This window comes from Balaenoptera ricei, chromosome 4 (genome assembly GCF_028023285.1).
Source record: "Balaenoptera ricei isolate mBalRic1 chromosome 4, mBalRic1.hap2, whole genome shotgun sequence".
Lineage (NCBI taxonomy): Eukaryota > Metazoa > Chordata > Mammalia > Artiodactyla > Balaenopteridae > Balaenoptera > Balaenoptera ricei.
Window position 1 is genome coordinate 102,941,448 of NC_082642.1, and position 27,106 is coordinate 102,968,553.

Sequence of the window (27,106 nt, forward strand, 5' to 3'; positions counted from 1 at the left end):
TCTCAAACAAAGAGAAGCCTAAAAAGGAAGCCACACTGAGCAGAAATCCTTTCCACATATTACCACTGGAGTTTACTCAAACTGAAATTTTTTTCTTTTTCTCAGCTTAGTGGAGAACGTGATGAGCAAGAAAGGAATGTGTTCAAGCTCTTTAGTTTTTCTTTCTCAAACTGGAATTTTAATTTTTAATTTAGGCTTAGTTCAGCTGTAACTAACTCAGAACTTGAGAGGAGAGTAAGTGAAATATTTTCCGCAAAAAATAGACAAACAGAAAAACAAGAAAACCCAACTACCACCCTGAATTCTAAAAACTGCAAGTAATTCTTCCTACTCCCTAGGAGGTATCGGCTAACATTCAGGTTGTGGCCTGAAATGTGTAAGCAATATTCCTTTCCAAAATAAGTGTCAGCTGTGTTTCACAGTTTTCACTCGGCAGTGTGTGAGGATCCGCCGAAAACTGCAGTGCATTTTGCAAAGAGCAGTGCACTTGCATTGAAGCCAATGGCAAGGCGAGACAGATGAAATGCATGGTTCCCATTCATCTTTTTAATAAACAGAAAAATGAAAAGAAATGAGGCAACCATATTTGAATATGTTTAAGCCACCCTTACAGGGCACTGCTGGAAAGAAGTTCCAAAGTACTAAAATGATTCTTTAAAAACAAAGCAGAATCAGAAGAGCAGAAAGGCTGATTGGAAAAAAGCAATTCACTCAGCTCAAGCAGAATAAGCTGCCATGAATACTGGCTCAAAAACTGAACAGGCTCTTCTATCTGCTGCTCTGCCCCTGACAGTTCTTAATTTGCAACAACTTACCTCATCTTAAGACTTTTTTCCAGTGCCGCTTGTCTCCAGGAACATGACACACAAATCCAAAACCATGGCAATTCATACAACATTTAAATTCAATCAAATGGAAGCACCATTTTGCCCGTAAAATTGGTATCAAATATAATTTTCTTTTACCTTGGTCTTTTCACCAACAATGTTCTTTTCCAGTTCTGCTATTTTCCGGTTTAGATGATCCAAAATCTCCTTCTCTTTCATAAGTTCGGTTGTTTCTGATTTTTGTTCTCCATCCAGGAGAGCACATTCCATATCCAACTGAGGACACAAAACAAAGCTCAGAGGTGTTTCACCTTCAGGGAAATTTTCAGCTGCCCCCTTTAGAGGTGTATTTTTAACAGCTACATATTGCAAAAAGTATTACCATTATCAGTCAGATTATGGAGCCCAGAAAACACGCCAGAGAACCCGTGTGAGACTCAGGATTCCTCTATGAGAAAGTGGGGAGGCCAGAGTATATTTGCTAAGAACACTAGTTATCTTCTCATTTAATTTTTCTACGATAACCCCTTTTCTGCTCACTTCTCAAGGATATTTTGCCTATTCGCTTAGATTCAAGCTCAAGCGTGAACGATCTTGGGAGCAGCCACATCTCTGTTTGTCCCTAGAGCATGGGAAATGAAAATTACACTCAGCCCAGCACGCAGGTGCTGCATTCCTAGCAATGCCAGCAGGAGGGGCTTCCCAGGGTCTGTGCATAAGATGACAGGTGAGCAGTCCCCTTCCACACATGGGCTGACTGCATCATCCGTGAGTACAGACATGCAGATCCTTCTTAGGCAGAGTTAGCTGCTTCTTCTCATTCCATGGAGGTATTAAAAAATTGCCCCTTTCTTTAATTATGTAAATCCCCCCATAGTGCCAAGATGATACCCAACTCATGCTTAACATGCTCAGAAAATGTTTGTTGGATTTGAACTTAAACGTCTAAATACATGGTACCTCAGCTGACAGATCTTGAAGCAGCTCAGAAAGCATACACTAGTTAAGACAAAGTCGGTTATATATAACGCACATTAAAAATGGCTTCATATGTTCATCTCATTGGATGAAAAAAAAAAAAAACCCAGAAAGAAGAAAGAAACATTAAAAAAGGCATTTCTACCCCACATATGTACCCATTTTACACTGCTACAAATTGCTCATGTTGACCTCTATGTACTCTGCCCCCCAAGGCCTGTGCCCTAATAGGCATTGATATATTTAAGCCAAAGGAAAGAAAGAAAAATGAGAGAGGGTAATAAGTGAACTTGTGGTTTATACCTCTCTGGAAGATTCCTCCATCTGGTCATTTATATCTTTGATTTTTTGTTCAAGTTCCTCGAGGTTGTTCAGAATTGCTATCCGGGACTCTTCCATCGCAGTCAACTCCTGAATCCTTTGTTCTTCACTTATACCCTCTGGGGTCTGTGATTAATCAACACAGAAAAGGGCTAGTCACACTTCAATTCCAGAATTTCCCAGTTAATAAACCAGTCACAAGCCTAGCGTTTCACAGTCTGTGTCTATTTGGATTCTATGATAAAAGCATCCTTGTAATTGTTTATTTGGAACTCTGCATTTTCCCATAGACCCTCAGTACATAGGGGCTTAGTTTAGCTCCTACAAACCAACTTCAGTGTACAAATTCATGTCCTTTTAAAGCCGAAATAACTAAGAGGTTATACAGATGAGGAAGCTGTGGTCCGCAGAGATTGTCGTGACTTCTCTCAGGTTATAGACAAAGTTCAGCAGAGCAGAGAACTAGAATCTGGACTAGACTTTCGACAACCTCCTCAGGGATGTCTCTTGGGCACGCTGCTACCCTCATCATAAGCTCCATACTCTCTCCCATCTCCAAGCGAGTACATCTCCTACCACAGTCTCTAGAATCTCTGTTGGGTCCCACTGCTAGGGTTATCTGCAAATGAGCAAGCACTCTTATTTATTTCCTTTCCAACACAAGGTGGAGAAGAGGGACATGGCATTTGGCCTCATCTCACTGAAATGTTCCCCAAAGTTAATAATCAGGACAACACAAGGCTTTTTTATTACTTATTACTTTAGTGACCCCCCAAATGATTTAAAGCTACACACTTAGTATTAAGTTAATTCATGTTTCAGTTTTTGCATTAGCACACTACTTATCGGTCTTTATCCTATGTAATGATTAAAACACTAACTGGGCCAATGCGCTTTTGTGACATGAAATAGGATACTGGCCATTATTCATAAAATTATTTCATGGAAAAACTGAGATCCTTAACAAGGAATGAGAAAGTCAGGAAAGAAATTAAGTGAGAGAGGACATACTTATACCCCAAACAGAGTTATGACAAATGCCCGGGAAAGAAAGGAACATTTAGATGATACACACAGCCAAAATACGACTACCGATTATTTTAAGAAGAGAATACAGTGAATTGAAAACAGCTTCTTCTCTTAAGAATTTCAGGTTAGTTGTTTTGGATATCACCTCGTGGAGACCAGTCTTTCTGTAAGTGAAGGGGCACCCGTATTGGTATATTATTTATTTAATTTTATCTCTCTTTGAAAAAGAAGTAATTTCTTTGCACCAGTAAGTCAATAATTACATAATTTCACAACTGGAAATTGGAAACAGCAGCCTAGTTAAGTAAATTATTGACGATTACTCACTAACCACTGAAAAGAATATTCAGATTAACTAAAGAAACCATTAACATTTTGTGTTCCTTAGTAAGTTCATTTAGTGTTTAACAATCCTAAAAATTACTGTAACACGATAGGCATCATGTTGGGTTCTTTATTCTTTATTCATATTCTTTATTCTTTAACCTACTTCGCTGCTCCTGAAGATTAAACCATTGAGAAGTCAAGTATCTCAGGTTGACTGGAACAAAGGTATGCAGGCCTTCCAAGCCTCGACATTTAGCTTTTGTTTGTTTATTTGTTTGTTTGTTTGTTGACGTTTAGCTTTTAAATTGTCATCTTAATTCCAGTATCTTATGAACTAGTAAAACAACTGCTGACCTTTCTTCACATACAATGAATCTCATTGTCCTAATGCTTGGGTGCCTGTTTTAGGGCATGAGGAATGCTTACAACAGTGAATGGCATTCCTAAATCACTGACAAGTAATCCTAGCAGGAAAGCTTCAAGAAGGCCAGTATCCTGTCGGGTCAACATTTCATATTAGGTTTCAACTTCCAGCATGGTTTAAAAATATTTCTCTCATTGGTGGAAGCAAAGCATCAAAAGAAAACAAAAACTGAACAATCTGCAAAACTATAAAGATAGATAATAGTGGCAATTATAAGTATCTGTACAGCTCAAAGTTTCTAGAAAATTTATCACAATAGGTATATTTAATAATAAACAACTTGAGAGTCTGTTTGTAGCAATAAATGTTATCTAGGTAATGACTGTTTTTTATTGTTAAGTTGTTTATAAAAAGCAAAATCTTCAAGAGGCATTCTAAAACTCTGGTTTGTAATAGACTGGGATGAGGATACTGTAATATCATTTATATCCAAATAAAAAAACAATAGAGAGCCAAGGGTGTGGTAGCCACTGAATAGCTTTAGTTTATGGTGACAGAGAAAAGTGAAATTTTGATCTATCCAGGTTTTAAAATTTTTTTTAATAGTAACGTATAGGGTACTACTGAGAGTGACGTGTTTTAATGAAAGCACATATATGTGCATCCCCAAATATGCTGCCTTTGAGGTAACTTGATCCACACACACACAGAAAGGGGAGACAGTAGGGACAAGACAGTTTGCATCAACCTTTTTTTTTTTTTTTTTTGCAGATTTCTTCTTAGAAACCTCTTGCGACCAGAGAAGTTTGCGAGTGTGAGGGCTTTCCACTGCAGACAGAATGATTACTCAAGAAGAGAAGAGTGGAAAAGTTTTCATCACAAGGGAAAAAAACATTTTTTGGCAAATACATGAGGTGATGGATGTTAACTAAATTTATTGCAGTAATCATTTTGCAAAATATGTAAGTCAAGTCATTAGGTTGTACCCCTTTACTTTATACAGTGCTGTATGTCAATTATATCTCAGTAAAACTGCAAGGGAAAAAAAAAAAGAGAAGAGTGAGCTATTCTCAGCTTTCACCTCAGGTGGTGGTAGACAGGTTCACAAAAGCCAGTTAAAATGAGCGTATTTCCAAGGTCATCTACATCTTTAAGTCTTAGGTAAAGCAAAGTCTAGAATGGTAAATCTCAGGCTTCCTAAATATCATTAACATCTTTGTTTCATTAAACCAGCTTAGAGTGTTTTTCACATTCCTCTCTTCTCCATTAATCCTACGAACACTGTACTTTGTTAAGTAACTAATCCAGTGAGCAGATTACTCAAAGAGGAAGAGCATCTAAAACAATAATCAGGACTTCTTTTTCTTTTTTAAGATTCCTCTGTCTTCTGTCTCGAGGTAACATATGTCTGTCTTCAAAGAGTAATAAATGAAAAACCCATTGCCTCTCAGCTGCACTCTGTCTAAGCTGCCGTGTGGTACCCAGAGGTGCCCTTGATGTTCCCTGTGTCTAAAGGAGGCACAGTCTTCTATTGCATGCCACAGGGGAGCTGCTCCAAGCTTCAAAGGCCTCCTATTTCACAAAAGCATACTGGAGCAATGAAAAACATCTGTCATGATCTGCTCATTCACACCCAACAGCTTTCTTATCAAAGCCCTCTTCAGGAGGAAACCTATTTCCCAAAAGTTAGTCCTTAGAGCACACAGCTCACCACTTCAGCAAAAGTCTGGCAGATCTCTGTGAAGGAAGAAAGGGAAAGAATAAGACAACAAGGCAGTGCAGGAAGCCCAATAGCTGATGACAACAGCTCAAATGTTCAAATGACGGGTCATTTACTTTGCCTGAAACCAACAACTTTTGATTTCTACCCCAGATCCTAGTTTCTAACAGTTGCAACTTTCTGGCAAGAGGGACAGATGTCCTAACAGAATTGCTCTCCCTTGAGAATAAGTAAGGTAAACCTAGTCATTAGAAGAAAGAAGAATTGAACAGTCCAGAGTCCTGATGAATACAATGGGAGAACTCCATAGATAGATAAGGATTTCTGACTAGGAACATTCAGTCAGAAAGTCTTGTTGCAGCCAAACAAACAAAAATAAAAGCAAAGACACAAATTTCCCTGAATAATACTCCCTGTGATAAACTACCTGCAGAATTTAGTATGATAATATCTTTCTCTTAAAGAATCAGTATGTGTCCTCTTATAACAAAAATCTAATTAATGTACCTTTTTAAATTTTTGGCTCTTCGGGCATGACTGCTAAGAAATTTAATGGTCAGAGTTACTTAAATAAATTAATAAATCTAATTTATCTTTCAATAAATAAATTCTTGTGACTATGGTACCTGCTTTTTCTCTTATTTACTATTTTTGGTGTTCAGACTTTATTCTAATAAAATTGATGTCTTTTATTATAAGGTCTCTTAAATCCTTTCTAGAAAACAGGTAGGGGAGTAATTTTTTTTTATTTCATAGAAAAAAATTTCTTAACCTGTGTGAAAAATATAGCACCAAAAGATCTTCCCCGAACTCCTTTTAAGCAATCCTCAAATTTGGAAGACACTTTTAGATCAGCAAACAACTGGAAAACTAAGTAATAATTATGACTACATATAAATGTCCTATACATTGAAAAAAAATCATTAATAAAGCGAAGGGGAAGACAAATCACGATAAAAGACTAATTTCCTTACCACAAATAGCTCCTACTACTGAGTAAAAACAAGACAAAACATTTTTTAAAAAATGGGTGAAGAGGAAGACAAGGGAGATCAAGATGGCAGAGCAGGAGGACGCCGAGCTCACCTCCCTGACAAACACATCAAGAATACATCTAGTGGGAAGACATGGAGTTCGCGTCTCCCCCCAACTAGGGCGCCTGCCGGTTGCTGGTGGAGGACCTCAACGCCCAAGGAGATGGGAGGAACACCTGAGCGACTGGGTAGGACATGGGGGGATGAGGGGGGAGAAGTGGAGGCTGGACGGGACCAGTGCCCCTGAGGGGTGGCTGGGAGGGGGGACAGGTTCCCACTCCTGGAGGGACCCTCAGGGGCTTGGAGGATCAGGGGGAGCACACCTAGCATTTCCCCAGCCCAGTCGGGCCCCAGGAAGCCTGCGGGGCTCTCGGGCCAGGTCCTCCACCTTCTGAGGCCCTCTCCGGGCTGCGTTGGTCCTAGTGGGGTAGGAGGGAAGTGGGGGGAGAAGAAGAGAGGTGGATGGGAGGGGGCCTCAGGGATCAGAGGACCAGGGGAGGCACAGAAGGCGCTTCCCCCACCCTCTCAGCCTCAGGAAGCCCGTTGGGCTCCCAGACCTGGTCCTCTATTCTCTGAGGCCCCCTCCAGCCTTGTGGGCCCTAGGGCCGTGGGAGGGAGGGAGGAGGGGGAAAGAGGAGGAGAGGCGGTCGGGGAGGGGCCCTCTGGGATCAAGAGGATCAGGGGAGGCACGGAGAGCATTTCCCCCACCATCTCAGCCTCAGGAAGCCTGTTGGGGTTCCAGGTCTGCTCCCCTGCCTTCTGGGGCCCCCTCCTGCCATGTGACTCCTAGGGGCATAGGAGGAAGAGGGAGAAGAAGAGAGGCCAATGGGGAGGGGCCCTCCGGGATCGGAAGATGAGGGGGCAATGTGCCTAGTGCTTCCCCTGCCTACTCGGGCCCAGTGAGCCTGCTGCGGTCCTGGACCTGGTCTTACAACCTCCAAGGCCAGAGGCACTCCTGGGCCCCTCCTGCTGAGTCTAAGCACCACCCCCCCTTCCCAGGGCCTTTTCGGGCCCTGTGGGTCTTAAGCATATGCCCCACCCACTGCCTAAACCTCGCCCCCACCTAAGCCCCATCCCCCACAGCTAAGGCCTTTTCTGGCTTTTTTTTTTCCTCCTCTTTTTTACTATTGTGCTCTGTTTTACCTTCCGGTTGTTGTTTCATCTATATTTTTATTTTTTTATTCTTTCTAACATATTTGTTACTTTTCTAATCTTATTTTACTTTTTATTCTTTGGTATTGTTCTCCTCCTTTTTTTCTTTGTTCTTTTTTTTTTTCCTGCCCCACACAGTTTGCAGGATCTTGGTTCACGAGCCGGGGGTAGGGCCAGAGCTCCTGCAGTAGGAGCTCCCAGTACAAACCACTGGACTAACAGAGAACCTCAGACCCCAGGGAATATTCATCTGAGTGAGGTCTCCCAGAGGTCCTCATCTTGGCACCAAGACCCAGTTCTACCTAACAGCCTACAAACTCAGTGCTGGAAGCCTCAGGCCAAACAACCAGTAAGACAGGAACACAATCCTATCCATCAAAAAAAAAAATGAGATGACAAAAAAAATGTCACAGAAGAAGGAGCGAGGTAAAAACCTACAAGACCAAATAAATGAAGAGAAACTAGGCAACCTACCTGAAAAAGAATTCAGAGTAATGATAGTAAAGATGATCCAGAATCTCAGAAATAGAATGGAGGCACGGATTGAGAAAATACAAGAAATGTTTAACAAAGATCTAGAAGAACTAAAGAACAAACAAACAGTGATGAACAACACAATAACTGAAATGAAAAATACACTAGAAGGGATCCATAACAGAAAAACTGAGGCAGAAAAACGAACAAGTGAACTGGAAGACAAACTGCTGGAAATAACTGCCGAGGAGCAGAATAAAGAATAAAAGAATGAAAAGAATTGAAGACAATCTCAGAGACCTCTGGGACAACACTAAATGCACCAACATTCGAATTATAGGGTCCCAGAAGAAGAAGAGAAAAAGAAAGTGTCTGAGAAAATATTTGAAGAGATTATAGTGGAAAACTTCCCTAACATGGGAAAGGAAATAGTCAATCAAGTCCAGGAAGCACAGAGAGTCTCATACAGGATAAACCCTAGGAGAAATACATCAAGACACATATTAATCAAACAAAAAAAAATTAAATTCAAAGAAAAAATATTAAAAGCAGCAAGGGAAAAGCAAAAAATAACATACAAAGGAATCCTCATAAGGTTATCAGCTGATTTTTCAGCAGAAACTCTGCAGGCCAGAAGGAAGTGGCAGGATATACTTTAAGTGATGAAAGAGAAAAACCTACAACCCAGATGACTCTACCCAGCAAAGATCTCATTCAGATTCGACAGAGAAATCAAAAGCTTTTCAGACAAGCAAAAGCTAAGAGAATTCAGCACCACAAAACCAGCTTTCCACCAAATGCTAAAGGAACTTCTCTAGGCGGGAAACACAAGAGAAGAAAAAGACCCACAAAAACAAACCCAAAACAATTAAGAAAATGGTAATAGGAACATACTATTGATAATAACCTTGAATGTAAATGGATTAAATGCTCCAAACAAAAGACACAGACTGGATGAATGGATACAAAAACAAGACCCATAGATACGCTGTCTACAAGAGACCCACTTCAGACCTAGGGACACATACAGACCAGGGACACATACAGACTGAAAGTGAGGTGACGGAAAAAGATATTCCATGCAAATGGAAATCAAAAGAAAGCCGGAGTAGCAATTCTCATATCACACAAAATACTAGCAAACAGAATCCAACAACACATTGAAAGGATCATACACCATGATCAAGTGGGATTTATCCCAGGAATGCAAGCATTCTTCAATATACGTAAATCAATCAGGGTGAAACACCATATTAACAAATTAAGGAATAAAAACCATATGATCATCTCAATAGATTCAGAAAAAGCTTTTGACAAAATTCAACAAACACAGGCAAATTCCATCACACATTTAGAGAAGAGCTAACACCTATATTTCTCAAACTCTTCCAAAAAATTGTTGAGGGAGGAAGACTCCCAAATTCGTTCTATGAGGCCACCATCACTCATACCAAAATCAGACAAAGGTATCACAAAAAAAGAAAATCACAGACCAATATCACTGATGAACATAGATGCAAACATCATTCTCAATGGTTAAAAACTGAAAGCATTTCCATTAAGATCAGGAACAAGACAAGGATGGCCACTCTCGCCACTTTTATTCAACATAGTTTTGGAAGTCTTAGCCATGGCAATCAGAGAAGAAAAAGAACTAAAAGGAATACAAACTGGAAAAGAAGTAAAACTGTCACTGTTTGCAGATGACATGATACTATATGTAGAAAATCCTAAAGATGCCACTAGAAAACTACTAGAACTAATCAATGAATTTGGTAAAGTTGCAGGATACAAAATTAATGCACAGAAATCTCTGGCATTCCTATACACTAACAACGAAAAGACAGAAAGACAAATTAAGGAAACAATCCTATTTACCATCTCAACAAAAAGCATAAAATACCTAGGAATAAACCTACTTAAGGAGGCAAAAGACTTGTACTCAGAAAACTATAAAACACTGATGAAAGAAATCAAAGATGATATAAACAGATGGAGATATATACCATGTTCTTGGATTGGAAGAATCAACATTGTGAAAATGACTATACTACCCAAAGCAATCTATATATTCTATGCAATCCCAATCAAAACACCAATGGCATCCTTCACAGAATTAGAACAAAAAGTGTTACAATTTGTATGGAAACACAAAAGACCCTGAATAGCCAAAGCAATTTTGAGAAAGAAAAATGCAGCTGGAGGAAGCAGGCTCTCCGACTTCAAACTATACTACAAAGCTACAGTAATCAACACAGTATGGTACAAAAACAGAAATATAGATCAATGGTACAGGATAGAAAGCCCAGAGATAAAGCCACACAAATATGGTCACCTAATTTATGACAAAGGAGGCAAGAACATACAATGGAGAAAAATAGCCTCTTCAATAAGTGGTGCTTAGAAAACTGGACAGCTACATGTAAAAGAATGAAACTAGAACACTGCCTAATACCATACACAAAAATAAACTCCAAATGGATTAAAGACCTAAATGTAAGACCGGACACTATAAAACTCTTAGAGGGCCGAAGACCTAAATAGACATTTCACCAAAAAAAGATACACAGATGGCCAAGAGGCATGTGAAAAGATGCTCAACATCACTAATTATTAGAGAAATGCAATTGAAATTACAATGAGGTATCACCTCACACTGGTTAGAATGGGTATCATCAGAAAATCTACAAACAACAAATGCTGGAGAGGGTATGGAGTAAAGGGAACCCTTTTGCACTGTTGGTGGGAATGTAAATTGAAACAGCCACTATGGAGAACAGTATGGAAGTTCCTTAAAAAACTAAAAATAGAACTACCATATGACCCAGAAATCCCACTACTGGGCATATACCCTGAAAAAACTAATTCAAAAGGATACATGTACCTCAAAGTTCATTGCAGCACTATTTACAATAGCCAGGACATGGAAACATCCTAAATGTCCAATGACAGATGAATGGATAAAGAAGATGTGGTACATATATACAATGGAATATTACTCAGCCATAAAAGGAACAAAATTGGGTCATTTATAGAGATGTGGTGGACCTAGAGTCTGTCATACAGAGTGAAGTAAGCCAGAAAGAGAATAACAAATATCGTATATTAATGCATATATGTGGAATCTAGAAAAATGGTACTGATGAACCTATTTGCAGGGCAGGAATAGAGACGTAGATGTAGAGAACAGACATGTGGACACAGAGGGGGATGGGAAGGGTGGGACAAATTGGGAGATTAGGTTTGACATAAATACACTACCATGTGTGAAATAGCTAGCTAGTGGGAACCTGCTGTATAGAGTGGGGAGCTCAGCTTGGTGCTCTGTGACGACCTAGATGGGTGGGATGGAGGGATGGGAGGGAGGTCCAAGAGGGAGGGGATGTAAGTATGCACGTAGCTGATTCGCTTCATTGTGCAGCAGAAACTGACACAACATTGTGAAGTAATTTTACTCCAATAAAAAAAAAAAAAAGAATACATCTAAATGTGGAGCAACTCTTGCTGGACACAAACGGGAGTCTGAAAGAAAGGCTCTTCTACAACCAAGGCTGTAAAGATCCACATGGCGTCGGGTAGGAAGAGAGGAGAAGCAATCAGGCAAGACCCACACATTTAGCAGGACACAGAGGAGAAGGGAGATATGATGGGCTCAGAGATCCTCCCTGCAGAGTTAGGGGTTTGAACCACATATTGGGCACACCAGCCCTGGGGTCCAACACAAGGAAGACAAGTCCCCTTAGCTAGTTTGAAGACCAGTGGGACTTAGAGGAGGGTTGTAAGAAGCCGAGACTCTGCTCATGAAGAGCAGGTGCACCTGCTTGCCTACTCTAGGGAACAAGGGGGAGGAAGCAGATTTAAAACTGTGTGGGGCTCTGGCTGGTTTCCCACAACTGCTCCTGTCTGCAGCAAGTGCCTGATCAAGCTGCTCTTGCTCCTGTGCAGCTCTCTACTAGGATCAAGGTGCTTTAAGGGGTGGGGGGGAGTGCACACTTAGAGGAAATGAACCAGTTTGGACCCGACCCTCAGGGCTTCTGTTCCATCACCTTGAGCTCTGATCACACCCAGATAGGTCAGTGACAGCCACTGAGCATAGGAGAAGCCGGCTTGCACCTGGCTCTGGCTCTAGCCCCTCCATCTCCAGCCCTACCTCTCACCAAGGTGATAGCTGCCTGCACACCCCAGGAGAAGATGTGACCCATGCTCACTTCCCACCAAAGCCACTGGGCACATGCAAACTGCATAGGGACACTCCCATGCAAGGATACTCCTTCAAGACCAGGATAGGTAACTATTTCACCTAATTTCATAGAGAAAGAGAAACTTAAACAAAATGGGAAGACAGAAGAAATTGTTTCAAATGAAAGAACAGGGAAATAAACCGGAAGAAAACCCTAATGAAACAGAGATAAATAACTTACCAGATAAAGGGTTCAAAGCATTAGTAATAAGAATGCTAACTGAACTTGGTTAAAAAAAAATAGATGAACACAGGAAGAATTTTAACAAGGAACCAGAAAATATTAAAAAAAGAAAGAAAGAAAAACCAAATGGAGCTCAAAAATACAATAACTGAAATGGAAAATACACTAGAAGGAATTAATAGCAGATTAGGTGATACAGAAGAACACATAAGCAATCTGAAAGAGAGAATAATGAAATCACCCAATCAGAACAGCAAAAAGAAAAACGAATTTTAAAAGATGATTAAGGGACCTCTGGGACAACATCAAGTGTTATAACATTCACATTATAGGGGTCCCAGAGGGTGAAAAGAGACAGAAAGGGATAGAAAATGTATTTGATGAAATTATGGCTGAAAAGTTCCTGAAGTTGAAGAAGGAAACAGATTCCTGGTACAGGAAGCACAGGTAGTCCCAAACAAATGAACCTAAAGAGACCCACATTGAGACATACCATAATTAAAATGGCAAAGGCTAGAGATAAAAAGAGAATTTTAAAGACAGCAAAAGAAAAACAGAGTCACATACAAGGGAATCCCTATAAGGCTATCAGCTGATTTTTCTGAGGGAACTTTGCAGGCCAGAAGGAAACAGCATGATATATTCAAAATCTTGAAAGGGAAGAACCTGCAACCTAGGATACTCTATCCGACAAGGTTATCATTCAGAATTGAAGGAAAGATGAATTTCTCTGACAAGCAAAAACTAAAAGTTCATCAATACTAAAGTGACCCTAAAAGAAAAAGGTCTCTTTAAGTGGAAAAGAAAAGGCTACAGCAAGAAGTGAGAATTTATACGAAAGGAAAAATCCCACAGGTAAAGGCAAAAATACAGTAAAGGCTGTGGATCAGTCACTTAAATAAGTGAGCATGAAGATTGAAAGACAAAGATTGTAAAATCAACTATAACTACAATAAAGAGTTAAAAGGCCGTTTATGACAAACACACAGCTAACATACTAACATACTCAATTGTGAAAAGTTGAAAGATTTTCCTCTACAATCAGGAACAAGACAAGGATGCCCACTATCAGAATTTCTATTTAACATAGTATTAGAAGCCCTAGCCACAGCAAGCAGACAAGAAAAAGAAATAAAAAGGCATCCAAATTAGAAGAGAATAAGTTAAACTGTCACTATTTGCAGATGACATGACCATATACACAAAACCCTGAAGTCTCCACCAAAATTTAATTGGATTCCCCCACCGCCCCCAAAATGGGACCTAATTAAACTTAAAAGCTTTTGCACAGCAATGGAAACCATCAACAAAATGAAAAGACAACCTACTGAATGGGAGAAAATATTTGCAATGATATGACCAATAAGGAGTTAATATTCAAAATATACAGCTCATATAAGTCAATATCAGAAAAACAACTCAATTAAAAAATGGGCAGAAGACCTGAATAGACATTTTTTCAAAAAAGACATACAGATGGCAAACAGGCACATGAAAAGATGCTCAACATTGCTAGTCATCAGAAAAATGCAAATCATAACCACAGTGAGATATCACCTCATACCTGTCAGAAAACAACAAAAAGTCCACAAATAACAAGTATTGGGAAGAATGTCGAGCAAAGAGAACCCTAATACACTGTTGGTGGGAATGTAAACTGGTAGAGCCACTATGGAAAACAGTATGGAGTTTCCCCCAAAAAGCTAAAAACAGAACTACCATATGATCCAGCAACTCCAATCCTGGGTATAATCTGAAGAAAACAAAAAACAGTAATTTGAAAAGATACTAGTCAACCAAAGAATGAGGCAGAACTGTGTATAGTAATATGCAAAGATGCTCCAGACATTCAGTGAGGGAAAAAAAAAAATCGTACAGAACACTATACTTCTATATATGTATGTCTAGGCTTATAATATACGGCCATATATGCACAGAAATATTGGGAAGGCACGTAAGACACTTTGTGTTTTTCTCTCTCAGGTGTACAACTGGAGGGGGCAGGGAGAAGAGAAATTGTTTTTCTTTATACTTTTCTGTACTGCTACATTTTCTAGAGTGCAAATTTGTTACTTTATAGTAAACGCCCTAATTTGCTGCACCTTGCTTAGCTAATTACCTCTTAAATTGAAGCTTCGCTGAAAACATTTTGGAAAACAACCAGGATAAAACCTCTAGTGTCTAGGACAGTGCAGATGCATGGTCCAGGCCCTAAATTTAATCTGTGTGTGTGGCCGGCTTTACCTTTGGTAGGATACTTAGATAAGCGGACTCGCTGGAAGCTTTCAGAAAGGCAGAGGAGGGCGGTGGGGGAGTCCTGGTGAGGTCCCTGATCAGTTCATCATTCCTGGAGCTCCTGAGGGAAAAGAAGCTGGCGCTACTCTGACTGAGGCTCCCGAAGCCTGCCAGGTCTGCATCGTGGAGAGAGCTTTTCTGGTGGCACCTGTATCTGGTGTCAGGGCTCACCAGGGCTTCTTCAAACACGGACTCCTCGTCAGAGAGCTGCAGCTTCTCCAGTTCCTTATTGATTTTCTGTACATCTGCCACGGTGGTGCCAGTGGACACGTGACTGTCAGGCTTTGTGTACTCGGCACAGAGACTGAGGATGGTCTCCAGACGCTGTCTCTCCTAGAACACAGAGGAGGGAAGGTCAGTGAGTTTGTGAGAAGGAGACAACTCCGAATAAAAAGACGGAAGAGGCTGGGACCCCTGGTGAATTCAACCCACACATAATCCCACAGATACTTGGCTGGTGATGTTTTTCATCATCTTTGATGAACCCATTTATAAATCCAGATGAAACCTGGGTTAACAATGCCTGATTTTCCTCTCAAATTCAATTCTTTATTTGTATATCCCAGTGCTGATCCTAGCACATACTAGCACTCAGCGTGACCTTCCTTGATTTATCAATTCTCCAAACACTTCAAATGTTTTTGTTTAATCTCCTTTTTAAAATCTCACCCCCTTCCCTCCCTCTACTATCCACCTTCAACAATATCTAGCTCTTTCATCACTGCAGACTTAATATTTGAGTTTAAAATTAATTCTCTAGGGCTTCCCTGGTGGCGTAGTGGTTAAGAATCCGCCTGCCAATGCAGGGGACACAGGTTCGAGCCCTGGTCTGGGAAGATCCCACATGCCGCAGAGCAACTAAGCCCATGTGTCACAACTACTGAGCCCGTGCTCTGGAGCCCGCAAGCCACAACTACTGAGCCCGTGTGCCACAACCACTGAAGCCCATGCGCCTACAGCCCATGTTCCACAACGAACGAAGAGTAGCCCCCATTCACCGCAACCAGAGAAAAAGCCTGCATGCAGCAACGAAGACCCAACACAGCCTAAAATAAACAAATTTCTTAAAAAACTATTAAAAAAAATTAATTCTCTAACTTCCTATAGAAATATCATTCTACTGTTTAGACACACAAAAGAAAAATGCTACTTTAGAAAAGGCTTAATTTGAAAGGCTTAATAACTAGGTCTTCAATTTTTGCTTGAAATGCTTCAAATTTTTTAACACTCTTTTTTATGTCTTGTCACCATATAAAGGTCTTTCCCACCAATTTCTCAAATGAAAAATTGAAATGATTTTTAAAAAAAGAGATGAAGAACATTTAACGTCACGTCCAGATAGAAAGACAGCAACATATTTCAAATTCTGAGATCATTAAATCTTTGAATCATTTAGCTGGAAAATAAAATGATAGTTTATTTGTCTAAAAAAAATTAATATAAGGCCATTGATGTCTATAATGGTACCACTAACTGACACTTCACCAAGCTCCCCATGTAAAACACGTAGGTATTTATGATTTTTGACTTTAAGTGAACTTACTATACATTTGTGAACAAGGAGATATAGTTTACAAAATGCTTATCATAAACCTAGACAGCACTCTTTGGAGTGGGGAATCTCAACATCTTCACCTTTCACATTAGCCCAACTGCCAAAGTGAAAAGAAAAAAATAAAATAGCAAAAAACATCTTTGGTTATTACATCTACCACATTGAAAAGAGAATTCAAAAGCCTTCCATAGAAAAATGTTTTCCAACCTAAACAGGAGGGAAATCCAAAAGGGAGGGGATATATGTATATATACGGCTGATTCATTTTGTTGTGCAGTAGAAGCTAACACAACATTGTAACGCAACTATACTCCAATAAAAATTAATTTAAAAAAAAAAAAAAAGAAAAGAAAAAAGTTTTCCAAACTGGTTATCAGTAACAAAATAGAAAAGTGTTAAGCACCCCTGGGCTGCTGTTTTTAATATCTAATTGCAGAAAATTTGGAAAAACAAAATTCCGAAGGTAGTTCTCTTTATTAGCGGAAGAGTATCAAATAGACAAGTCAAATAGAACAGACTAACATAATTCCCTGGTTTTCATTAAATACATCCATTAAATGACAAAATAGCATGAAATGACTTTCATCTGTCCTCTAAAGTACTCTCCCCACCCCAAAAATGCAACAGCTTGATCAAAAGGACTCTTAAACGGGTTCTTATAAGCCCCACCTCCCTTTCACTGCCTGAACTTCTGGACTCCAGCTGCAGCTCCATCCTCATGGCCTCGTCCCAGGGAAGGCACTCGCCTGCACAACCTCATCCCAGGCGCTTCTGCAGGCTGTCCATCCAGGAGCCCTGATGCTTATTTATCTCTGTAGCCGCTACCAGCTGCCAAGCCCTACCCACCTCAGCTTTGTGGGGAAGCGGGGGGGCGGGGGACACACACAGCATTCATTGCCTTATTTTAAACTCCAACAATCTAGAAAAGTCTGCATGTGAATATGCAAAGACAACTGCAAGGGCGTATGTGAGGAAGGGGACAGGAACAAGATGTTATATTTTACCCCTTCTCAAAAGCATCTGCATCAGAGGCTAATCTCCAAAGAAAAGTTCTCTTTCTGCCATGTAGGTGAATTAAGTTGAAGCATCTAAACTCAGTCTTTGCTAATCTTCATAGATGACAGTGTGTATGCGTTCACCTCAACATGCATTACATTTGGGATTATCGGAAAGTTGTCAGTTTCTCTTTACCAGGGCACTGATGAACAGTGCGGTCCTCAAAAGCATGAAAGGTACTTCTGCCCAGCCTGTCATACATAGCAAAATTCCTCCCACATCTCCTTCCCAAAATAGTTTCTTCTGCTGCCAATGCCATTGCTTAATTCCAGAGGAAATAAATGATCCCAGCCAAAAGATGAATGCTATTTCAGACAGTGAAACAGTATTCAAAGGCGGGTACACAGGAAGTTTGGTCTACTGCTATGTGCTTCTCTCTATTCTTATCACCCCATTCACAGCCGATCTGTTCAGGTTTGAATCACACATGGATGCAGGACTGCTGCCCACGAGTCTAACAGAAATCCAGGCCGTGCTGAGACACACCGGCCCCGCAAGAACTGCATCAAAGAAAAATAAACTGATGATGAGAAGTGCGTCAGAAGAAAGTCTGTGAGGCATTTCAGAAAGCACGAGAAGCCTTTTAAGGAAACCCTGCACAGAATTTACCCTCATAACTCTCCCTTGAGCCCTCTTCATCTTTCCCATTCATCACGCGAATATTCTCTACTCTGCATGACCTAAAACGAGGGCGGCCATTCCACACAGGACACTTTTGAGAATCAAATAGGGCACTATTAATTACGCTGGGACAGCAAGCGCAAACTGGGACTGGCAACCTGAGATATGTGGCTCTCTTCCTAAAATTCAATTTTCTTTGACGCTTCACCTAACAACCTAATGAATTAGGAGGCTACCCTCTTTGACATCTCCAATTCCTACCCACCTTTCCAAACCAGCAATCCACTGCACATTCTCTTGAAAAGGCACCAGTAGAGAGCCCAAATATCTAAATGGCCCAAAACATTGGTGTTAAGGGTTTAGAACGTAGGTCCCTTTGAATTAAATTATTTAAAATACATTTTAATTTTTTCTCTCTCTCTCCATTTTCCCTTTCCTCCAACTCCATGTATCAAAGAAAGCTTTGAAGGGGACACAAGAGCTTAACAAATATACCTGAAGAAAATGGTGCACAATTCTTTTCCTTAGTGGTTAAAAAAAATGTTGTGGGCCGAGTGTATGGCTTTTGACCTCAGAGCTTTCTTTCTTTTTCAGAGGAATGTGTCTGGCACTGACCCACTTCAGTTCACAGTCCTCGGTCAGGAAACTCTTCCATCTCCTGAACCCATCCAGTCCCCTCGTAATCAACAGCAGCCAGTCTAGGCCCTAGGACTGTGAATATAATATAGAAATAAATTATGCAGAAAATCAAGTGCTGATACTTAAGCACAGGTGAAATCTTTGTTAAAATCCCTCTTTTAACAGCCACTATGGAGAACAGTATGGAGATTCCTTAAAAAACTAAAAATAGAGTTACCATATGATCCTGCAAACCCACTCCTGGGCATATATCTGGAGAAAACTATAATTTGGAAAGAAAGATGCACCCCAATATTCATTGCAGCACTGTTTACAATAACCAAGACATGGAAGCAAGGTAAGTGTCCATCGACAGATGAATGGATAAAGAAGATGTGGGGCTTCCCTGGTGGCGCAGTGGTTGAGAGTCTGCCTGCTAATGCAGGGGACACGGGTTCGAGCCCTGGTCTGGGAGGATCCCACATGCCGCGGAGCAACTAGGCCCGCGAGCCACAACTACTGAGCCTGCGCGTCTGGAGCCTGTGCTCCGCAACAAGAGAGGCCGCGATAGTGAGAGGCCCGTGCACCGCGATGAAGAGTGGCCCCCTCTTGCCACAACTAGAGAAAGCCCTCACATAGAAACGAAGACCCAACACAGCCAAAAATAAATAAATTAATTAATTAAAAAAAAAAAAAAAGATGTGGTGTATATACACAATGGAATATTACACAACCATAAAAGAGAATGAAATTCATGTTGCAGCAAAATGAATGGACCTAGAATTATCATATTAAGTGAAGTCAGACAAAGACAAATATCTTATGATATTGCTTATATGTGGACTCTAAAAAAAAACAGGTACAAATGAACTTATTTACAAAAAAGAAATAGACCCACAGACATAGAAAACAAGCTTACGGTTACCAAGGGGAAAGGAGGGCGGAAGGATAAATTAGGAGTTTGGGATTAACATATACACACTACTATATATAAAATAGATAACCAACAAGGACCTACTGTATAGCACAGGGAACTATACTCAGTATTTTGTAATAACCTATAAGGGAAAAGAATCTGAAAAAGAATATATACATTACATATTATACATATATATAAAGCTGAATCACTGGGTACATCTGAAACTAACGGGACATTATAAATCAACTATACTTCAATAAAAAAAAAACCTCAAGAAAAAAAAAAGAAAATCCTTCTTTTATAATTATATATGTTAGGTCATTTATTACATAAAACAAAGGGTTAACCTTTAATGGTTAGAAATAATTTAGTTGAAAGGAGATTTTTCTCTAGTTAAGAAGACCTGTTATAACTGATAAAAAAGACCTCTCTCTTCTGTTAACTCTAGGGATTCAATGTTTCCATATCTTCAGTTCAATAACAATCTATTAAGTTACTCTGCCCCGTAATGTACTGGGGATACAAAGAGGAAAAAAGACAGCATTTCTACCCTCAAATCTTTAACAAGAGGCACAAATAGTCAATCGATTAAAGAAACAGTGATAACAGAGGTGTACCAAAAGCCAATGGAGTCTTTTATGGGAAAGCAATGCACAAAAATTACAGAAAAAGAAATGTGAGTTGAGTCCTCAAGGATAAATATGAGTCTGGTCTGTTGGACAGGTGGGCAGGGCATTTCTGTAAAGGAAACATATAATCAAAGGCATAGAGTCATGGATTCTCGTAGTATGCTCAGAGATCAGCAACTACTATGTGGCTAGAGAGATGGGGTTCTTTGGAGGAAGAGGGATGAGGTACATGCAAGAAATGGGCCAAATTTCTTCCTCTTCATATCAGGACTCGTTAGATCCCAATACCCTAAATAAACTTTGGGAATAAATTCATAGGGTATACCAGCAAGAGTCAGAGACCTTGGTCGAGAAGTGGATGGCAGAATGAGAAGAGCTGGAGCTGACAGCAAGTAAGCAGAATTTCCAGGATTCCACGATCAAACTCTGATGTCTCAATTAGGTAGGTCAATAAAGAGGAAAAACAGAAGCAATGGCTAAAAGTCCTTTCTGTGGGTCTATTTGTTTTTAGAGATAAATCCCTTAGGGCAGAGATAAATCCCTGGGGCTTTTAAGATCAGTCCTCTTCTTTCTGGGCACAGAATAAAATGGTTCTTCTCTTCCCAACCCCCAAACTGGATATGACAGTCAAACTTGCATCAGCCAATGAAATGTGAGAAGCAACAAGTGTCACTTCTGCCTGAACAACCAGCACAGGATTCATTACATGCCTGACTTTGTCATGGCAGTGTGACACCCCAGATGATGTTGGTTCCATCAGTCTGGGCCCTGAGTGAGGAACTGTGGAGCAGAGGACTCATTCACCCCAAGCTGGCCATGGGGTATGAAGGAGAAACAGATCTATGCTGCGTTAAGCTTTTAAGCCTTTTTTTTTTTTTTTTTTTTAATTTATTTATTTATGGCTGTGTTGCGTCTTCGTTTCTGTGCGAGGGCTTTCTCTAGTTGCGGCAAGTGGGGGCCACTCTTCATCGCGGTGCACGGGCCTCTCACTATCGCGGCCCCCCTTGTTGCAGAGCACAGGCTCCAGACGCGCAGGCTCAGCAATTGTGGCTCACGGGCCTAGTCGCTCCGCGGCATGTGGGATCTTCCCAGACCAGGGCTCGAACCCATGTCCCCTGCATTGGCAGGCAGACTCTCAACCACTGCGCCACCAGGGAAGCCCCTGCATTAAGCTTTTGAGATACACTTGCTATATAATAAAGAATTTGACTTTGCCCAAAGAGAAGTCTGCCTCTGCTGTTGGCTTCTGGAAAGTAATCTACTTCATACCTGATCTGAGTGTTTTTGTTCATTAGGGCAAGTTTGGCCACACCAGATAATCTTAGGGTGGGGACTGGACACTCCAGAAACACCAACCGTGTGATTTCGCGTGGGTGCTTTGGGTCATGTGGTATCAATCGACCTGGAGACAGAGATTAATAACGTGGGCGATCAATCAACTATGGATTGTGTGATGAAGTCCAATAAAAACTCTGGACACCAAAGTTCAGGTAAGCTTCCTTGGTGGCCTACTCCATGTGTGCTATCACACACCAATGAAAGTAGAGTAATGCATCCTGACACCAAAGGGAGGGGACAGTGGAAGCTTCACACTTGGAAACGTCTGACTCTGCTTTATATATCTCTTCCTTCAGCATATCTTTGTCTGTAGCCTTTCCCTGTAACAAACAATAATCGTGACTATAATAGCTTTCAGTGGGTTCTGTCAGTCTTTCTATGGAATTATTGAACCTGAGAGTGGTCTGGGGAACACCTTGAACTTGCAGTTAGTGTCAGAAGTGAGGGCTGGTCTTGGAGACTGTGCCTTTCAACCTTGTAATTGGCTTTACACTTACCCAAACATTGCCTTAGTATTGTTTTCATCAGTTGAGGACAAAAGATCTGATTAAGAAATTGTATACATAAGTAAGGAGTTTTTATTGTTTGGTTTTACAAATTATCTTCATGGAAGTCAGTTTAATATCTAGCTAAGAATATTTTATTTTATTTTATAAACTGGCCGGGAAGTCTACCTTCAGGCTTGTGGTCAGGAAAGTACTTTATTCTGCCACCCTGAGTTTAAATAGATGTGCATGTGTGCCATCAGAAGGGCTGAGCTGGAAAGAGGCACATCTGACAAACAAAAGAGTAATGGTTTTGTGTGACTGTATCTGTTCTGGAGGCAACTGCAAGTTATTTAGAGAGTTACTAATAATGTGACAGCTACTAATTGATCAACAAACATTTGTTGTACACAGATTACTATTAGGACATCGTATCACATACACCTGTTCTCCTTCCATAGTAATGGACAACCCAGTACTGAGGGAGAGTAAGACATATGCAAATAACTAGGGCAACTTACCACTCAGTCAGTTTTCAGTACCTGTTTCTCAAATATACTCAGTACACTCAAATGCACAAACACTGCCTAAGGAGATCAAGGCTATCTTGCTTAAACTCCCTAAACTTCCCTCCTCTATCATCTTTATCTAGCTGGTCCTCCTTTCCTCACTGTGCCATAGTGGTTAAAAGCATGAACTTTGGAGCCAGCCTGCTTGGGTTTGAATGCTGCTTCCATAGCTACTTGTGTGGCCCTGGGCAAGTCATTTAGCTTTTCTGAGTCTTAGTTCCTCATGTATAGAACAGGGGATTACTGGAGTATCTACCTTACAGGGTGGTTGTGAAGATTTTAAAAAATATATATAGATAGCTGGCACTTAGAATGCTGTCTGGGACACAGTAAACACAATAAAAGAATTGAATTAACTCAGTTGCCTAAGGAGCGTCCCTCAGTCTTTCCAAGGCAAAGCCCCCTGCTTGCACCATTGCATCCATTTCTCTCCCACCTCCTTTGTGGCTTTGGTCTATTAATTATCCCTTCTCCTACACTCTTATTTCCCCTCTATTGACTCCTTCTCCTCTGTCTGAAAATGTACTCAAACCCCTTCCCTACACCCCCAATAACAATTACATTATCAATTAAACAACTAATTATCCTTATCAGATGACGCAGTAGCTCTACCCTTCTACTTCCCTTCCTTCCTTCATGCCCCACCACCCCACACTCCCGATCTCAAAGAAGTTGCCAATGTTCAACACGTCACTTCCCATCAACCCCAGCCCTCTGCAGTCTGGGGCAGTGTGTCCTGCATTTGTGCGGACTGGACACACAGTAAGAGAAGGGGGCACCTCCCACTTCTCCAGGAAAATTAGGGGTAAAGTGACCAGAAACAGGAGAAGCACTTTGAAATAAAGATATTTTCATGAAGGGAGCTTGGTAACTCTCTCTGTCATCTTATATTTTAATGATCTGTGGGGTAAAATGGCTTCTCCCTCTCACAGAACCACTGGATTTTCAGGGCAGAATCTGTGCTAAGTTTGATTAAGCGGAAAGAACATTTATTTGGATTTGAAGTTCTGGACTTACCAGATCCATAACACAGAAGCTCAATCTTTCTAGTTATTACCTGGTCTGTAAAACAGAGATTGTAAAATTAGCGCCTACCCTTAAGTTCTTGGAGAAACCAATAAGAGCTTGTGTATGAGAACCTTTCATACACTTTATACTATAAAGTTTACAATTGGTGCCTGAGCGGGTCCTCAGTGTTTGTTAACCAGGATTAGAGATGGTTCCCATTAAAACATGATGTGAAATAGACAATTGTCTTGTGGGTCCTGGGGAACCATCTCTAATCCTGGTTAACAAACAAACCTGAAAAACAAATCCAATTATTTTCAGGCAGAGGAAATACAGGAAAAATATGTTATGCAGCCAAATGGCTCCCTGAAAATTCACGAATCTATGGGGTTCCTTTGCCAATCTGGAAAGAGACAGAACGCCCTCATTGCCCAAAATGCCTCCCCATGGTAGATCACGTGCCTGAGCCCAGTCGCCATGGTAACCCGGGGAGGAAGGAATTTTTTCTGTCACTCACTGCCATTTGGTCCCTCTATCCCCACTGTTACAGAGCAACATATATTCCCTACAGCATAAGTCCAGTGGAGTAGCTTCTAGAAAGAACTACCTTCCAAAAAATTCATCTCCTATCCAGTGCACACTTCACCCTTGACATAAAACCCAGGTTTCTATTCCAGGTTGCCCCTGGCTCCACCTTAAATGCCAGAGATAATCATTGTCCCTGCCCTGTGAGTACATGCCTCATTCAAATACCTGAGGAGTTTATCACATCCTGCCTTTGCTCATACCCAAAGAAATTCAGTTCTTTTCATCTCATTTCATAAATGCATCCTCACACTCCTGATCATTTTTTAAAAAATTACTAATACTCACAGCTCCCTTAAACCTGCTTGCCTCTACTATTATTCTTAGCTGTGTCCCTCTTCTAGAAAGAGCTTATGCTTTAAAAAATATGTATAAATATAAGTATATAATATGTTTAATTATTAACACATTTATAAAATATATTTAAATATTAGTTTCATAACTTAATAATATATATGAATTACGTATAATACATGTGTATGCTGAGGTAACGTTTATTTTTATTCTCATTTATATCAGGCATGTCCTAAAATACTACCATTTGATTAAATTAATCCTGTTACTTTTTAATCCAAGAATGTTTTCTCAACTTGCTTTTTCCACCTCTATTTATTCCTTGCATTTGCTAGGCAGACTCAAGTTAATCTCTGACCATCTAACTAGGATCTTCTGTATTTTAGTCCTTTCCTGATGCCTTTTTTGCATCATTTTGCCATTTAAAATCAACTGACAGACATGTGAGTTTTGATAAGTTTTACTTTTATAAAATATCAGTCTTGTAGTGACCTTCTCTTAAAATATTACAAGATGCCAGTTGAAAGAAAATGCCCATTATGAATGACTGCATAACATTATTGCTGCTACTCAGAAAATTTAAGGTGGAAAATAATACACTTCTCCCTATAGACTGAAAAACATTGGCTGTAAAGAAATGAAATTCATGTGATCAATATAATCATAATTTTCACAGTGTGTAAGAAAAATATGTCAGATATTTTTCCTCTTACATGGACAGGGTTTCAGAAGAAAATCTACATGGTGTCTGAGTCCCTTCTGTTAAAGAAATTATGCTATTGTTCTACACCATTAAAGAAAACATGACAAAACAAAAGTCCAATAGTACTGTCATTTCTTTACATTTTCACCTTGGCTTAACTAAGTTCCAGAGGATCTTTTTGTTTTGTTTTGTTGTTGTTGTTGTTTCTCCTGAAAGGCCACAGTTTACAATATACAATCCATTGAAATACTTTTAGAATATTATGTAATATTTTATTTTGTTCAATCAAAACCAGTTCATGAGAGGTATCAAAACTCAATCTTCACATTTGAAAATCTATCCTAAAAAAAAATAAACTCTTTTTTTTTAATGCACAAAGAAGTTGGTGGAGTGAAAAAGTAAGAAAGTCTAACAAGTGAAAAAAAGAGACTGGGCTATCACATATCAACTGAAAGTACTGCAATGCAACTATTGATGGGAGATACATCTCATGGGAAATACTATGTGTTAAAATTTAAAAAGCATGCTAACAAGTTTTATATATAGAAATTCAAAATAAACAATGACATGTCTTCTTTATTTGAGCTGTTAGGAAAGTAACAATATTTTCCTTCCTCCCAAGACAACTTTCAAAAATTGCAATCTCTGTCTAACATGATTTAGGCCTTGGTCTTCATGAGCTGATGGAAACGACAAACTTTCAAAGTTCTGGCTCTGTTATTCTATAATCAAAATGAAAGAATAATACATGTCTGAAGAAACTTGTTCTTTTTAACTGTACTTTTAGCATTTTCTTAAAATTATCTTTTTTTCAAAATCTGAATTACAATCCCAGAGCTGGGATAGGGTCTTAGCCATTTTGAATCAGAAAAACATCAATTTTTCCAAACCAAAATTCTTTTATAAAACATGCCCCCACAGAAATATTTCCCCCTTGCAGTCAATTAGACTTCACCAGAGCAAAGTTCTTGGCTATTCTGAACTTTCAAAAACCAGTCTCACCGATTTCTGCTTTTGGGAAGATGGTGTAGAGGTCCTTTTCCCTATTCTTCTCACTAAGTACTACTAAGAACCTTGGACATTTTAAATATAAGACAAGCATAAGACCCTGAAAAATGGAGAGAAGGCAGCAGATCAGTTAGGAAAGTAGGGACTCAAGGAAAAGCACAGAGACAGGTTCCCTGGGATTTTCTTTTGCCTCATAAATCCCAGACTTAGAGTTGAAGAAGAGGCAACAACATCAACAACCTGGCTCAATCGCTAGAGAATTACGCAGTGAAAAAAGCCAAACGCAAAAGTTTACACAGTATGTGATTATATTTGTGTAACATTCTTGAAATGACAAAATTATAGAAATGGAAGACAGACCAGTGGTTGCCAGGGGTTGAGGAGGAGATGAGGGTAGGAGGAAAGCAGGAGTGGCTATAAAAGGGCAACAGGAGAAACCCTTGTGGTGTTAAAACTGTTCTGTACCTTGACTGCATCATCATCAATATCCTGGTGTAATAGGGAAGAACAAATCTGACTCCATGTTAGATCTGTTTCTTTTACTTTAACTTTGTATTTTATTGCTTTTGCTACAAGTTAAGAATGTTGCCTATAGCCTGAAATACATGATAGGCCATTCTCAAGGGCCTGACTTTTAAAAATATACTTTCCCATTCATATCGAGATACAAAGTTGCAGAACACTGAATACCATTTGTCTTATTGGAGGTTTACAGGAACATCATGACTGACCTACAAGGACAGCGGCAAGAACAAAGGATTCCAACACCAAGA

At 39.9% G+C, this 27,106-nt stretch overlaps 1 protein-coding gene across 13 annotated transcripts in view; it reads right to left on the bottom strand.

The window, feature by feature from the left end:
- Positions 1-27,106, bottom strand: part of PHLDB2 (pleckstrin homology like domain family B member 2) — a 229,704-nt gene that overhangs the window by 48,815 nt on the left and 153,783 nt on the right. For 11 of the 13 annotated variants that reach the window (XM_059921178.1, XM_059921173.1, XM_059921181.1 and 8 more), the window contains 3 exons: positions 14,895-15,278; positions 2,109-2,252; positions 966-1,103 (listed from right to left, as the gene is read on the bottom strand). In XM_059921178.1, the coding sequence (XP_059777161.1) occupies positions 966-1,103; positions 2,109-2,252; positions 14,895-15,278 (666 nt within the window). Of the gene's footprint in view, positions 1-965; positions 1,104-2,108; positions 2,253-14,894; positions 15,279-17,169; positions 17,265-27,106 lie in introns of those variants that run through there. The other 2 variants (XM_059921184.1, XM_059921180.1) reach the window with 2 other exon arrangements.